This window comes from Petromyzon marinus, chromosome 19 (assembly GCF_048934315.1).
Source record: "Petromyzon marinus isolate PM22_M1 ecotype Great Lakes invasive population chromosome 19, UKy_Petmar_22M1.pri1.0, whole genome shotgun sequence".
Taxonomy (NCBI): domain Eukaryota; kingdom Metazoa; phylum Chordata; class Hyperoartia; order Petromyzontiformes; family Petromyzontidae; genus Petromyzon; species Petromyzon marinus.
Genome location: NC_133685.1, coordinates 9,350,233 through 9,367,877, shown reverse-complemented (window position 1 = coordinate 9,367,877; position 17,645 = coordinate 9,350,233). Strand labels below are relative to the sequence as shown.

Sequence of the window (17,645 nt, the reverse complement as noted above, 5' to 3'; positions counted from 1 at the left end):
ATCCCAAGGTTGCATGGTTTAAACACATTTTACCTGCACATATGGTCGAGCTGAAACGAGGCATGCAGGCTTCTACATTAAACATTATTTACTTAAGCCCTTACCAACGTGTTCGTTTGTTTTACAACGGCTCACTCATTGACGCATCACAAATAATTAGAGCATGTGTCGTGCACGGTACCAGTGGTCGTAGATTCGAGTGCAACGGAGTTGAATGTTGGCCATTCACACGGAGCTGAATGACGTCTGTGTGAAAGACCCCTCTCTTCGTTGGTAACGTCCACTAGGAGGCAGTATAGCAAGTAGGTTCCTGACGTCCCTGTCCTCTTCATCCCCATGAAGCCGTGGTCGTGTCTCTGGGTGCTCTATGTTTATATCGGGGTTTTTTTTGACCCAGAAAAACCTCACAGTCTCAAGATTCGTTTTCACTAGGCTCCTGTCAAGTTTCGCAACAGGAGGCGATGTTGCTTTGTGTAATCCCGGCAATTTTGCAGTACGTACTGGGATGTTTTTCTTCCGATACCGGTTTTATTGCATGTATTTTTTTTATATATATAAATAGTAGGCGTCATGGATAAACTGGCTCCCAACATAGGAATGTGGAATTTACACCAATTGTTTTAGGCCATGAACAATGCTCTTTTGCACGAGCATTGTACTGTACTGTCACCTAAATTAAGTATTGAACAGGCATTACAAACAGCCATGGTAAATTCCACATATGCACTGAGCTTTTGGAATAAACTACAGATGCTGCTGTTTTGAGAAAAAAAAGTAATTCGAAATCAGTTGAATGTAAAAAAAAAATGCATTCACAGATACCATGTTTAAAGCTCGGATAACAATTTACTGTACATCTTATTTTATCGCATGGATGCTTTTTACGTGCCATTCAGTAATAAAGGACACATGTTTTTTGTTTACTTATCAAAGTTAATTTATTTTTTTTATTGTGACCGTGCTCGGTTTACAATTGGCATCTTATTCTATAAAAAGTCCGCTTTATTCAAAATGTGTTCTTAAAAGGCGTACGGATAAGCTATAAATTGAATAAGGCCAAAGTACACCTAATCAAAAATGTATCCTATTTTCGAGCAGGACACATTTATATTGTGTATGCCTTCGAATGCAGCGAACAATAATCTGATTTAATTGTGCACATCACCGTTGCTTCTCAAATAACTGCAGAAGGTTGGCAGGGACGGCGGACCCGACTGAGTGGGACAAACGCGTGGAAGAAGAAGACGAAGAAGAAGAAGAAGAGGAAGAGGAAGAAGAAGAAGAGGAAGAAGAAGAAGAAGAGGAAGAAGAAGAAGAGGAAGAGGAAGAAGAAGAAGAAGAAGACAGCTTGCAATTACAATTACTTACAGAGGAAACACATACTAATTAAATGTTACAATAACCCCCGCTCCTCCCCTGCCTCTAATTTCTGCACCGAAAGCAGGTGGATGGCTTCACGATTCTGGCAAATCGCCCGATGATGCTGGTTGATGTAATTACCAGCGAAACGTCGTACTACTCAAATTGTAAATGTGGATTTACTCTCCAACACACCGGTGGGCTGAAGGAGTAACGAATTGGAGCGTTGTTTACGTGACAAACATTACTGGCTGTGTGGGGTGGCGGAGAGGTACGACACAACATTAATACTGACGCGATCTAACCCAAAAACCTTTATTGCGAGCTTAATTCACGTTTCAACAAAATAAAACGCGCAAAATAGACTGGGCATCTTAAACGGAATTGTACAGTACTTTTTTGTTAACGGTCCCATATAAAACTACAGCCGAATATCCAATTATAATTGGCAACTCACTGAATGCATTTGATTTGTGATTTGTTTTTTTCTCTTCTCACATTAGGCAGAGCAGCCAATCTCCCTGCCTTAATCCTTCCCTTACCCCCCCCCCCCGTCTCTCTCTCAGCGCATGTCAACACTCACTCACCCCCAAAATCCCACCCACCCAGGTCGGAGCAGTCACTGCGGTGGGCAGCCTACAGTCACGGCCACCCCCAGCCCTGCCTCTTTCTGCCGAGCTCATAAATAAAATGCGCAGTCGCTGCAGAACATGAGCGGAAGCTCTCCCCGCATCCGAGGGTCTCGGGCGCACATGTTTAGCACGAAGGAAAAGTATTGCCATTGTACCCGCATCTCCGCAGCCCAGCACTACTCTGTCTATCATCAATCCCAGATCGAAGGTGTGAAGATTTCAGAAGAGCCGTGCGGAGGGAAGCCTTGAGGGAGGATACAGTTGTTTTCGCCTGCTGCTGCTGCTGTGTATAAATGTGTTTATAACTACAAAAAGGGCACAAGGTGCTTTTTTTTTTGGGGGGGGGGGGGGGTGGAGGTAGCTAGTAGTTTCTGTACGTTGGTATTTGTATTTTAAGTGTATTTTAAGTGCACGCGTGCTGTTTTGTAAAGGGGGGCTCCGTCCGATTGATTCCGTTGCTGCTGCAATAGCCCACGAGATTGTGGTGGGTCAGTGTGTGCTGCTACAGCATTGCTAACGCGGGATCATTAATTGCGTTTGTACTGCAGCCGTCACGTTGTGTAGCTATGGATGATATTCGTGGCAATGTAGTGTGCAACGTCATGTAATCTGCCGTTGAAACGTGTGCAACTTTACCGTTTAAGCGATCGAGAAATAGAATTGTCCTAAATTATATTTTTCAATTGTGATACAGCACAAGTGTAGTGGGGCATTGCGCGTAGATATATGCTGCAATCGTATAAGGCAAGCTCGTGCTTTTACAGTCCGTGGCTTTACGTATGATTCGAATATAAAGCGCTCATGATTTAATGTTTCAGGAAAAGGCGTGAACGGTATTGTGCTTGCCACTGTGCAATAGTTAGAGAAGAGTTTTCACGTGCTCGGGTTAAATCTAATACGCGTGCAGGTATTAACCAAAAGCCTATGGCAGTACAATATATGTGAACACTGTTTTGAGCCTCGGGCAGTGGATAAAATCAGCCCACGAGCTATAGGAGAGGTTGCATACTTGCGAGCAGCACGTAGACGCACGGAGATCGCTGCCTGCTGTTTTGCACGGATAGAGTCTTGCCTAGCCGTGAAGTTTATACACAGCTGGACAGATGTAGAGTATAAGAGTCGTCTGTTTCATGCGTTGTTGGCTTAACTGTAAGCGTACTATGCTGTAAAATTATTATTTCTGGCCCCTCGAGTAGAATTACTCTGCTGGGTTGTATTATTGGAGTATATACTGTCTATCAAACTTTTGCTATTGTAGTTCATATATTGTTAATAGGTCATAGATTCCGAACATATTGAGCAGAACTGACAGGCTACGTTGTACATGCAACGCCACATGACGCTGGACTGCCCAAAAGCCCCGAGCAGCCGAACAGGATAGAACTCATGATTGTGATAGGTATACATCTGTGCGCACGCTGCATGCGTGCAATAGCATAGCAGCCAAGCGGGTGAAATGTAGTAAAAGAATTCTTAAGCTTTTACAATCCATCAACCAATCACCACAGTGAAGATCGCGACGATGGGGTGCCCCCCTTTCACCCGTGATGCCCGCACCGCGCAGGTGAGTTGAGATGCACTGTCACGTGTGTGTGTGTGTGTATGTGGACACTCTGGGGAGTGGTGGCATAGTGGTTTGCATGCTGCGCTACGAACTCTGCGATCCGAGTTCGATTCACGCTCATGGCCACCACCAGTGACAAGTGTCTGAACCTGTCCTGGGCCTCCCATAGGTCGACTTGACCTCAAATTAGTACCTGGTGCGATGGATAAAACATCCCCACTGGGGAGACAAAGGCGGTCGGACATGGACACCTACCCTCTTCATGTGCGGTGTCGGCCTTCATAGGTGCTCGCTAACAGCACTTGCCACAAAGCTCTGTTAAGGGTAAAGGGGGGAATATATTTTTGTGTGAACATTATTGCTGTGGTGGTGTTCTTTGGAGCATGCCCAAAGAAAGCAAAATGTTTAACTGGTCTCATTTTGTAATCGATTATCAAGTATGGTAAGTTAATTAAAAGTTGCATTGTGTACCTTTTTGAGCTACATGAATTTAACTACTCTATTCATTATCTCTTAAAGTGTCGTGTTTTATTCGCAAATACGTCAACGATCGTGGTTTCCCTTCCATGTAGCCCTGTCCATGATGTTTACTCGAGAGCTTTGCATTAGGTACTCCCAGTTGCATCCAATTGTTCACAAGTTGCTCCTGTACTTAATTCGCTGCCTTCCCCGGTTTCTTGTTCCTATAATTTTCCCAGTCAAAGCGTTGCATTCAGTCTCATTACATGTCCAAGAATCCTAATGTTTCTCTTTATATAATTATTAATATTCTTTTGTACCTACTTTCCATAATACATGTATGTTATCACCTTGTCTATCCATGAACTATATCAGCAGAGGTCAGTTAAATATCTCTCCACATACACATACAATTCGTGTGTATGTTGAACTTCTTTCACAACGTGCGTAGCCAACGGTGCTAATGGGAGGTGCGGGGGAAGGACAACAAACTAACAGTTCTAAAGAAATTAGTTTTCATCAAGATTTCAAAGTGCATGTCTTCCTAATATCGGGAGAAAGGAGCATTCCAGACGGCCGCAGAGGCGCATCTGAAAGCATGCGATGGATGCAAGTGACCGTCTTTGTTTAGAAGAACAGTCAAAAGCCCCTTCCGTGATTATATCACTCCATCGGCCTATTGTCCTTTCAGACCAATATCATCCAGCAGCATTTTTCTTAAGCGGGGAAACTATGGACCGGTTTCGACATTCTGGGTCTCACCAGCAAGGCATAATGAAACTGTGTTGCGCATATCACGGGACCTTTTTGCCAGTATCAAAGTATAGGTTTTACCCTTTCTGGCAATAAAATATCTTCAAACGCCACGTACCAGCACTGTGGTCTGCACTTACCACACGTACTAGTACTGTGGTTTGCATTAAGCACACGTACTAGTCCGGACACCACGCTGTGTTTGAACATCTTAACACCTGTTTCATTACCAGGAAGAGTGAAACCTATTCTTATTTTTAATGTGCTGAGCATGCATGCATTCAGACTGTGGTATCTCGCCCCCCCCCTTCCCACTCGTCCACCCACATTCCCACTTGTAACGGTCACGCATCGGGCGTTAGAACTTCAGCGACCGACTGCGCTCACGTGAGCGGAGCGCCGCCACTTAGCCCCCTGCTGGGCGCGCCCCGCTACTACGCCAATCTCACGCCCAGCGGTGACGGCCTAGAGTCACGCACAATTAAATAACCCCTCCCCAACCACTACCACCACCACCAAACAAAAAGGTGAACGCACCTCGTTCAATAACTCGACCTTTTTTTGTTTGTTAAAATGAGATAAATTTATAGCAGGTGGTGGCCCAATGATAGCACGTATAAAGAAGGGTCGTTGACTGAAACGTCGCCCATTATATGTGTTCTTCCCTTTTGACGTCACAGTTGTTGTTGTTGTTGTTGTTGACGGATGTGTCGAGTTTGTTGTTGTTATTTGCGCTCGTGCGTCACTGCGAACGAACGCAGTGTCGCGATATAATGTGTGCTTAGACGCAAATGTGATAGGGTCTTGCCCGCACCGGACATCCAGTTGTTTGTGATGCTATGCGATATAGTGCAATGCAATAGCATCGCATGTGACTGCATTTTGCCTATGTTTCACTCATGAATGAAATCTACGTTGCAATTAAATTGTTTCGTGAGCGTATGCGTTTTAATATACACGCACATATGCATTAATGCACGTGAGTACAAACCAGGGTTGTTAAAATCGGTGCACAAAAAAATAGCAAAACCGGTAACCGCATGGTAGAAACGGTTACCGGTTTGCTACAGGTACAGGAATTAGCACTTTTTTTTTTACTGAGAAACGAAGGGAGGCTGCTGTATACATGTTATGTTGCATGCATTCTGTATGTCATACAGCAGAAGTCAATGTGCCTCACACATAACGTGTTTTTATGTTCTGGCTTTAGTTTCAAACGCAGTACAAGCATGCCATATTCTTTTTATACACGCCAGGCGCTGCCACAACGTTTTTTTTTTGTATTGAAACGCACTCAAATCAATCCTCTGCTTTAAGTTGAAAGCCTACTCCTATGCCGTGTCGGTAAAGGTGGTTGTTTAAACCATACTTCACCACGCTGGTCTGTGCCGCGTTGGTGGGGTGGCGTGTCCCTCGGACCTGTCCAGATGACCTTCACCACAGCCGGGGAATCAAACTCGTGTGCAACCGGGTTCACAGCGCAGCGTGCGCTAACCGCTGCGCCACCGCTCCTCCGCAATGTGGATTTTTTTTTGTTTGATACCATGTGCTGACTGTGCTTGTACTCGTTGTACCAAAAGAGACGTGACACCAAGTCTAATGCTCGAGTAGTTTTCCACTATTGTGCGCGAATGGTGTCAGCGATAAGTGCATTGATGTTTGGAGTTAATGTGTTCAAAATGAATACGTGTGCATAGGCTATTGTGTTACATAGTGCTCTCTTACTCTCAAGACAGCTAAGTGTATAATCGTGAAGTGTGTGTATATGTATACGTACGCGCGAAGCATACATCATATTACCGTGCACTGCGATATGATTTATTATACACATCGGTACATATTTCATCGACGCGAACCGTACACGTGGCATGGAATGCACTCGTGAATGGTATCGGCCAAACATTCCCAATTCAGGACCTTCCATACTGACAGTCTGGATAGTCCGCGAGGCTGTTATGAAGTGAACCTGGCCACCTGAGTTTGATTCCCCCGGTGACCTCATTTAGATTCCCCACTCCACAACTCCCCCCACCACCACCCCTTCACCAACTCACACCGACCGGCGTGGTGAAGTATGGTCAAACTGACAATTGTCACATAGTCCTGACACGAATGATATATTTAAGGGACGTCTTCACCCTGCAGTGGATTGACAAAGAGCTGAAAATTATACATTACACATCGTATTGCTATTATATATGTGTTAAACGCTAAATATGCAAATGCCACATATACATCATTAGTAAGTATAAGCGTGCATTTATTATATACGTTGAATGTCCGTGCTTTGATTCAATATGCCCGTTACAATATTTAGTATAATCTTTGAGCAATAAATATGTTTAGTTTCTTCCCTCTATCCTTGTCTAATCACTGCCATTATAAAATACTGTGAAGAGCTGTGCCATGCAGCACCCATATAAGCTTTTAACTGTGACCTATCAAAACACATATCTACAACATTCAAAAAAGGCACTAAGTAGAAAACACAGTAATAAAGAGCCTGTGGTTTGACGTAAAACCAATCCTCTATCGCTACAACCATGGTTACTGTCTCTGCAAAATTTACGCATTGATTCCTCCAGCCAGAATGTGTTCCACCACCACCAGGTGACAACAACACATTCACTCACCCAATACCAATACCCACCATTCGCGGTGACGTCACAACGGCACCTGTGCCAGGCTAGGTGCACTTTAAGGCATCGCGAAGTGTCGAAAGGTTGGCTGACAGGAGGTCTCGGGACAGACCCAGGTGCCATAGGTCGGCTGACTGAGATGATTGGTAGATGCACCAGCTGTACCCCCTACTGTGCCAACTTGCTGAATTTTATCCGCCCGGCGCTCCGCTCGTTGTTGTGAACGTCGCTCCTCTTGCCCTCCGTTGTTGCTGGAGGGCGACTGCCTCCAACTGCCCAGTAGCATCCTTCATGAGCCTCCTCCGTAGAGGCCGATTTTGACACCGCTGGTACCAGTCGTCGGCAAGTCCGCTCAGCTCCACATCCTCCGGTACCACATCAGTCCATCTCTTCTCCAGCCCATGTCGTGCCCGTTTAGCCCCCTCTATGAGGCCAAACAGAAGATGCTGGGCATGTGGTGGCTGGGCAAGTGGGCTACATGACCCAGCCAACGCAGTCTTGTCTGCCGGAGGAGCTCAATGATAGGAATGTGTCTAGATTTTTCAAGGATTTTGTGAGCTCTTCAAACAATCCAGCCTGGTAAAACCCACTCAACCCACTCACTCATTCTCACCCACTCACTCTCCCTCAGTCTCACTCACTCACTCTCACCCACTCACTGCACTCCAGGACAATAGCGTTTCTCTTTCTTTTTCCTCTCACACTGCTCCACTTCGGAATGCCCTCTCATTGTCTCTTTTTGCAAAAGTTTCTTATAAACTCGCTCAGTTCAAGAGACACATTACCTCTTTTCAATTACACCTTCAATAGTGCTGTTTGTTGCTGACCACTTGGCATCTTTGGCCTTCAGGCCTTCGCTCTGCAACTGCGGTAAAATAAAACTCCATGGAAAGGCAGAAGTATATTTTGTATTTATCACTCATTGAGTTATAAGATATGTATCTGCCCGGTCTTGGTATCAAATGCCACGTAACAACAAATTATAGGAATAAACAGGCGCAATGAGCTCTAAATGAACATTACATTGAATTTAAATTTAATTGCACGTAATGCACCGTAGCCCAGGCGTCTGGACAATGTAGTCGTCGAGAGCCCCAGTTTGCAAGGAGCTGGAAGTTTGAATTTGACCACTGTGCAATTATTTCTCTGTGGGATTACCAGAGAATACCATCTGCTGTTGAGAGGACGTTGAAGACTCGGTGGAATCGTTTAACGGTGTATGGCTGTTGCATGCCGTTATCTTAGACTCCATCTCAAATTTGAAAAGTAACTCTATCTGCAATGATAAACCATTCGTATATGGGTGTATATATATTTTGTACATGCTAACCAGCTCTCAATGCACCCTTACTTACTGGAAGAGTCAAATCAAGTTATAGCTCAGTTGGCAAATGAGAATTGTGTGCGTCTCATTGTCATTGCAAAGCCCGAAGTCAGTGGTGGAAATTACTGATTCCTGTGGTGAGGGTCATCCTTTCCACATGAAGGCCCGTGTTCTTTTGTGTTCAATAGCACTATTATATAATGCATTACAATACTAGCTACCCTTTATTTATCAAGCCAGCCTCATTGATTCTCCGTGGGTAAATCAGAACTCCTTTTTTTTCAGGAGGGTCCCAAATTAGTATGTTGGGTCACGTCATCCGTATGCAGTGTGTTCATGTGAGAGCAAAGTACCCCATGAAAGCCAACATACAGGGTGGACGGCACTCACAAACTACAAATTCCACGCAAAAAAATCAATTATGGCATATTGAGTGGGTATGGGTACATTTGTGGCAGGTTAAATAAGCAGCCAAAAATCCCATAACACGGGTCAAAATTATGTTTCTTGATTTATTCATTACTCTGGATATTGCTATAGACCTTTTATATTTTGATCTTTCGTTCACAAAAATGTTATCTGCATGAGGCTCATTGAAAAATCATTGCAAGTTTCTAAAATACAAAAACCTGTCGCCTACGATTATGAAAATGCACTTACTGAAACAGTGGCATTTACAACAATCATCAGGTAAAGTGCAAAGAAAGCGTTAACAATGCATCGATCATGTTATTTGTTTATGTCCGATTGTATTCCTTATCGAGGACACATTGCACAGCCGGGGTCAGCTACCACCATAACTCACTCAAGGCTTCGGAAGCAAAAGAGCAACGCCATATTCACAAAGATTAAACAATATGCCTCGCATGATAGGTCATCTTTTAGCATTTATTTGACGTGTAAATGGACTATGGTTATGTGGAAATGTCTTAGCATTTCAATCATGCAGTTTAACAGGATAGTGGTCAGTGCTTTTCATAATATTAATAGTAATTAATAGCTCTTTCTCAATCAACTACTGGATGAAGGTGGAACAGCATTTTTGTGCAATTAGCGCGGTTGGCTACGTACGGTGAGAAAGAAGTTCAACATACATGCATACGTTTCAGCATACTTGACCGCACGGGTCAGTGAGGGTTTATGAAAGCAGCACCCACAACTGGTTCAAATATCACTTGCCACTGATGTTGGCCGTAGCGTGGACTCGTAACTCTTGTTGCTTGCGCTACACAGCGCAGTGCGCTAACCATTGCATTGCCATGCCAACCAACTTACAAAATGACAAAAAATGTCATTTGAACACGATCTGGCCTTCAGAAAATGTAGACAGCACCAATGTAAAAAAAAAAGTCGTCAGACTATTCACTCAGTCGGTGTCAAACAAGGATCGTCACACTGATCGTCTATGCTGCGAATGTTTAGCCGAGAGGTGGATATTTCACACTTGTATGGCATTTACCAGTTAATAGGATTATTAATGTTGACTTCCAAATCAATTAAACTTGTTTGATTGTCCCCAAAAACGATGGTGGGCTACATCTCACAATAATTGTTTTATTTGGAGAGACTGTCGCCTGTCATTGGAATGTGGAACTTTCACCATCGGCTCAGCGCCACCCATGGATGTGAGCGCTGCCAAACACTCATTTTCTTGGGCAGGGAGAGACACTGAGTTTACCTTATGGACATTTTGGCAGCAACAGGAAATACTGCAAAAATGTTGGGAATTGCATTTTTTTATATATATATTTGGAACACTTAAACTTAGCTTTGTCAGCTGGTTGACATTTTTTGCAAACGGGCGGTTGTGTAAAGAGAGCAAAGGTAGCGGGCAAGGCCTACTTGTCTGTTCGTGGCATTCTGTAAGTTCCCACCGATGTGGCTGCTGCTGCTGCTCTCTGCTGTGTCTCGACAACTGCCTGTTTCTGGAGGGACTGCCCATTGTTTTGCCTGAGATTCCTTATCTCGTGACCCAAAATACACTAAAAATGGCCATCGCCGCGGCGTGGGGGGTGTGACGACCTGGCAGATTGCTCTGTAAAGAATAAAGAAGATGTTGATGCTCAACTACACGAGGCCATTCGTGTCTTTGACAGCTACGATAAATATAGATGCAGACGAGTACCTTAACGACATCGCATCGTGTTACTGAGATCTCAAACATGAGGATGCCCCGTACAGAAGTGTGTTCCATCGTGGTGAGGTCGCAGTGTCTCCACATCAACTCGCGTGGGGCAACATTTACCTCTATTGGAAGCTCTGAGCCAATGGTGGAATTTCTGTATTCTCTGTGGCAGAGGTCGGTACCTTTGTACGGTACTTCTCAAAACGTGTATCATACTTTATTAATCCTAAAGTTTGAGAGGGGAAAGTTGGGCAATTGACCCCTAGTGGAAATCCAAAGCACAATTACTGTCAGCTGTGGTCAAATTACCCACCATGCGTCCGATCATGTCAGATCTCAGAAACAAAGCAGGGATGGGCCTGCATCGCGTTTGGGATGGACAACCAACCGCACATTGTTGTAGGCTACAGGGATGCAGGGCAGGGCAGCAAAATCCAGAATTATATTTCACTTCAAAAGTCCTGCATTTATGCTCCTCCCCACCGACCGACACCGACCAATACGGTGAAGTATGGTCAAATAACCCTCCCCCCACTCATCCTAGCAGTGGATTTAATAAAGGTCTGTACATGTACTTATTTATTATTATTATTGCGCATGAGTGAAATCATAGAATAGCATTCTTGCAGTCCACGGAAATGTACAACTTAACATTGCTATCCGGCTATTATTGTATTGTCAGCATGTGGGATTTATGTTACATCGACGTGAGTTGTGCCAAACTTAATTTATCGTCTTTTTTTAAAAAAAGGAGTCTTCATAAGAACCCATTTGTAAAACGTCCTCAAATTGTGCCCTTGAATGTGATGTAAGCCTGAATCTGGAACACCTGTACACACACAGACTACTGCTGTGTAAAGAATCGGGAAATGCCTTACACAGTTTTGACTTTCAGAACCGTATGTCTTGCGACGTTGTAGTGGCATTGTCATGAAAAATGCAGGATATGTTTTTGAAGCAGCTCTGCTGTTCTTCCCAAAGCGTTGCTATAGATGATGCTCGTCTGAATGTATTTTTGCCTTCCCAGTGACAGGTAATTTGTAAACGTTTTGAAAAAAAAAATCCTGTTTGTGTTCAGATGCTTTGCAGTGGTTGTAAACAGATGAGAGCTCTCTAGGCAAAGTAAGCACCGTTGATATATTGAGTGCTTACTTATAATTCTCAGGCCAGATGGTCGAGTGAGCAGCTCGCAATCAGAAGTTGTGAGTTCAATCCTGGTTGGAGGATTGACTCGTTCCATTATTCCTCCTGGGGTTCGTAAAGCAGGTACCACTTTGTGGGTCCATTATTAATCATTTTGGAATTTAGATCGGGTAAATAAATGTCGTTAACCCACCACCGCCCGACACAGCCACAAAGTGGGGTTGTCCTATGGATAGACTAACCCCTGCCATATAAACATGGAATTTCCATAACTGGTTCGGGGCAGTAAATAGAAGATTACTGTACGCACTGCCTCAATGCTCGTTTGAGCTGGAAGCCAGTGAGTCATATAGCGATGAATCTGGCTGAGTTCAAGTCCAGGTCAGCAATCAAAATTAGTAGCTTATCATTGAGGAGTCCATGAAATGAGTACCATTTGGTAGAAAGTCGTTGTGGATTGTGCTGTGGAAAGATTGGTCCTTCTCATGTGAATGGCTTTCCACATGTACTGACTATATACATAATGTAGCCATTCCTGGTGCGTCTCTTAATCAGTCGGAAGGGTAGCAAAGCTTCTTTACTTTGATGTCATGAGTGTGGATCCTAGTTGAGGTCGACAGCTGAGGGGAACACTCACATTTCTTTCGGTTTAACATGTCAACAAGCAACATCCCGCACTCATTAATACTAATAATGGGTATACAGGTGTGTGTTTCGCTACCAAAGAATTCAGTAAAATAACAAGTCCATTATCATTTGTAATTCGTTTCTGCCAGAATTATGGCAACTGCCTGATGATGCCCGTTGTGCTTATCAGTGAAACGTCATACTAGCCAATTGCTAAATATCGTGAAACAGTAATAAATTGGCACGTTTCTTCACCACGTGACAACTTTTTTTATTGGCTTCTTTGGGTGGAGGTGGGTTTATGACACACATTTTACAGATGCAACATGACCCAAAAATCAATTATGAATCATAATATTGGTCACTAAAGTCTATGTGTTGAAGTCCAATATCCTTTGAACTTCCTGAGTAGATGTTTTGCGGCAACATTTTAACATTTTGACGACTTAAAATTCTAAACGAGGTCAGAGTTTGAATGCTTAAACAAATGAAGTTCCAATCAGTTTCAAGGACAATGCATATGTTATCATAGTATGTTTTTTGTTTGCATTTTGACTGCAGGTATTGTGGTTAATGCAGACATGAATCCTTGTAAAAAGGTTTCAGTTTTGTTGCCAGAAAAAAGGGGAAAACCCTATTATTACATTTTGGTACTGGCAAAGGAGATCTAATGATGTAGGTATAAATGAAGTTCAAGTTAATTTTGTTTAACCGGGTGGGAGCTCAAGAGACCAGGATAGTCTCATTTGACCTGTGCCATTAAGTTGCCAGTAGGGAGAAATTATTATTACGCATTATCCCATGTGAGTCATTTGAGCGTCATTTCAAATTTTACAAATTTGGACTCTGAAGTATGGTGCTGTAAAGTGTGGCTCAGAGGCACCAGAGTCTGACATATCTTAAGGGTTATTTTATTTTTGGGGGTGTAACAGGCCATTGTCTCTTCGGTTATTTATGAGCTATTACCCACAATGCCACCAGCACAGCAACAGATAAATGTTGTAACATACTTGTTGTACAGCCTCCTAAAGGTCACCTGTAACTGGGAGTTGGTGTAGCACACCTCGTCCGGCTGTATCCCTTTGTGATACACCAACCATATTTCTGAGTATTGTGTGTTTTTATCTCTATATATATAAAAAGGGAAATTTTTGATTATGTGTGTCTGTTCAAAATGTTTCGCGTACTTCTCTACATGCAACAAACTTTAAATTTGCCATGTGGGTACCATGTGGGTACTTTCCAGACTGGACACCATGCGAAAATTATAAAAAATAGACTTTTGTACTTTTTTGGGGGGCGGGGGGCTCAATAATGCATTTATTTTTTGCACGGCAAGTGAGCTGTGACGTCACATCTGTCATGTGAACCGTGTGCAGAAGCGAAACGGAGTGTGCCTGCTGATCGCGGGTAAAGTGAAATACAAATGTGTTGCAGGTCTAAGGCGTTCTTCGCGCAGCATTGCTTTATTATTTCAGCCGTTTACTGCCGTACGCACCCTGAAAGTTGTGTGTCTGCAGCATGCGCGTCTTTGTGTACCTATGGACGCGCGCGCGTGTGTGTGTGGGGGGGAGCGGTAGTGTAGTGGTTAGCGACGACCCGAGTTCGATTCCCGCTCACGGCCACCACCGGTGACGATTATTTGAACCGGTCCTGGGCCTCCCCTAGGTCGGCTCAGCCTCAAACGAGTTACTGGTGTGGTGTGTCAACATCACCACTGGGGAGACAAAGGCGGTCGGGAGTGGTGCTGGCCACCCACCCCCTCGTGTACCGTTCCGACCTTCATTGGTGCTCGCTAACAGCACTTGCCCCTACAGTCTGTTAAGGCTATATGGGGGATCTTTGTCTTTGGAGCGGTAGTGTAGTGGTTAGCGCGCCGCGCTACGAACCCGGCGACCCGAGTTCGATTCCCGCTCACGGCCACCACCGATGACGATTATTTGAACCGGCCCTGGGCCTCCCGTAGGTCGACTCAGCCTCAAACGAGTAACTGCTGTGGTGTGTGAACATCGCCACTGGGAAGACAAAGGCGGCCGGGCGAAGCCGTGTCGTAAAGCTAGTATAAGTATAAATACTTAGAGGTTAAGTATCTGAAGGTTGAATTTCTTCATCCAGCAGTGCACCGAGAACCACCAACAATTGATGATAGCGATAGACCATCCCGTTTATGCACTATAATTACATTAACATAGCAATAGCGTGCAACTTACATTTCTGAGCTATAATTGGTTGGGATTTTTTTTTAATTAAACATTTAAAGCCAACAATAATGCGCTTGCTTTTCTGGGGCAATAATCTTTCTCCGTGCACATTTAAATATATACGCCCTTATTATAGGTGCAATTAACTGAGATAATGCCCAAACATGGTAACCATCTTTGCCCACAATCTGCCCATTACACAAAAACCTCTCGAACCATTCTGGGAAGAATAAAAAAATAACTCAAAAGAGTTTCCCCAAAGGTCATTAATTAGGAATTTAAATTGCACATAGACGGTCTTTTCAACCTTAATTATTTTCACGAAGTTTTGTAAGCAGAATTTCCCCTGTGAGCCCTATCACGTGTGTGGCTGTGCTAAGAACTCACCGAGCAACTTAATTGCCTTTGAAGGCGTGCGGCGGGCAAAGCGGGATGCAAGGCTCCCCCAAACACCGAGGGGCTTTTCAAATCAGAACTTACCGACAAAAAAAAACGAAAATAAGTGTTCTTGCCACGCCGTGGCAGCTGTGTGTTGTCATCAGACTTGGGAATGGGAGAGCGCTGTGTTCCAATTCGGAGTTATCAAATTCTCCGTGACAGGTGAACCCAAATATTATTGAAAAGTGCATTGCTTTTAACCGATTCCTTCCCAACTTACGCAACCTGGGGAATGTTTTTGTATTTGGTTATGGGGATTCGAACATCATATTTGTAAGTTTCCAAGATCGTTCCAAAGTTTTTTTTTTATTGGCTGAAAGAAACACCGAAGGCAGAATTCGCTTCTATTTCGCCACACAATGAATGTTGTTTAGGCCATCAACCTATCGGATTTCCAGACCGAAATACTATCAAACAGCATTTGTTAAAGCAAAAACAGTTCTGAACCGGCTTCAAACTTTATGGATCTCATCAGCAGATCCAGGCTTGTTAAACAAATTGTCCTGAGTGTGTGTAATGTTTACTTTTGTTCCATTACGAAACGTTTCTCGTCTTGAGGAGGTGCAAGTGGGATATATATATAGCGCTGCTATATGCAACCATATCTCAAAAGCCTGCACGAAACAGTTATAGGGTGTGCATCAGAGGAGAAAGGACGCGTATATGAACTGTGTATATAGATGCGTGTGGGAGGTGAAGTAGTGTCTGGCATAGCCTGATTAGATTAGAAAGATCTGGATTATGGACTTGAAGAATGGCGAGGAGCTATTACAAAGGAAAACAAACTTAATTTATAATCAAAGCCAATCATGTGATGTTCAAATATTAACAGCCATGATCGATCCACTGCCCCCCGTGGTCGCGTGGATTTTTTTTCTCCGGCTCCTCCGGTTTTTCCCTCCACAATTATAATCAACATGCGTTTCGAGTATTCGGCTGTTATAAATTTCTACGTGATAAGCCACTTCATTGAGCTATAATTTGTGGCCAGTTCGCTTCTGAAAGGTAACTATATAGCTCAGTGGGACATACCTTGTAAAATAAACAAAATCGTTTAGTTTAGAATTTATCCTAGGCAGCTTCCAATAAATCATTTACAGCCTTTGTCAATTTTCGCAGCTGGATTAAGGTCTCCTAACGCCATATAGGTCATGGGGTTATTTGAGTATACTTCACCATGCTGGTCAGTGCTGGCTGGAGATGGCTGGAGATGAGGGAGTTCAGAACTGGTTTAGATATCACTCGTCACCACAGCCTGATGTTAGTTGTACTCGGGACACTGTTCATAGCACAGTTCACTTACATTGCCCTCACTTTCAGCGTGAAGCCCAAGACAATGTTCCGTTATTTCCTTACTTAAAGTTGTGACAGACATTTCATAACTTTGTTAACATCAGGATTTTTATTATAGGCTTATAGCAAGTCAAAATTGTCCTACCAGAACTAGATTATGACACACGAAGGGTGTTGTTTTATCTTGCAAATAGCCTTGTCCCGAACGTAGGCAATGTTGAACCATAACCTACATTTCAACCTTTGACGACTGTCTGTGTCCTCTCCACAGAGCACACAGACACTTCTGGCAATGTGTGCTTTGTCCATAAGAATCAAGATATTACAAATTGTAATCTCTCGAATCATCCTCTCATCTCTGCACCTCTTGGCTATATTTTCGTTAAAGTCTCTCAATCTGATGTTATTACTGTACATGTTTTCCCTCAGAAGTCCATTGCTTCATACATTTGGTGCAGTGCTAAATCTTCAGGGCTCACTGACTGAACACATGTTTGAATTATCTTCAACTTGCAGTACTTCAAGAACCTTGACGTTACCTGGGCAACTCTATCTGAAGTGCTGTTGGTCATCTCATGGATAGACTGGTCCTGCCATATGAATGTGGATTTTTTTACCACTAGCTAAGTGCTACCAGTGCAGACGATTTTGGCCCATTCTTCATTTGGTTATGGTAGATTTTTTCAAAATAAAATCATTTATTTCATAGTTATCGCTGACCGGTCTAGATCCAAAAACACACCAGACTTAAGAACCTGGTATGATAATGATTTCCCTTTGAGGCAGAATTATTAACGAATGTGTTGATTTTGTGTTGTTTAATCGTGAATGGCTGCATGGCTTACAATGCAGGATCTCAGAAGTGCTGGCTCAGTCCTCTAACAGAGAGGCATTAGCTCACGGAGACAACTCATATTCACTGTTATAAGTGTGGGCACACGTGTACCGACAGCATCGCTTCAGCAAACATTGTCACTGCCTCTTGATGATGCTCTGTGTAACACGTTGGTGTATAGGGTGCTTCAAAAAAATGTAAACACTTCGGAGAATTTGCAAATGTGCCTCTGGGCTCTGGAGACAGTGTATTA

General features: G+C 43.5%; 1 protein-coding gene across 4 annotated transcripts in view; it reads left to right on the top strand.

Moving 5' to 3' along the window:
• The first annotated feature begins 1,972 nt into the window (after nucleotides 1-1,972).
• LOC116943861 (corticotropin-releasing factor receptor 2-like) overlaps nucleotides 1,973-17,645 on the top strand; it is a 92,268-nt gene continuing 76,595 nt past the window's right edge. For 2 of the 4 annotated variants that reach the window (XM_076068140.1, XM_076068139.1), the window contains exon 1: nucleotides 1,973-3,555. In XM_076068140.1, the coding sequence (XP_075924255.1) occupies nucleotides 3,514-3,555 (42 nt within the window). In that variant the 5' untranslated portion in view covers nucleotides 1,973-3,513. The remainder of the gene's footprint in view (nucleotides 3,556-17,645) is intronic. The other 2 variants (XM_032957130.2, XM_032957129.2) reach the window with 1 other exon arrangement.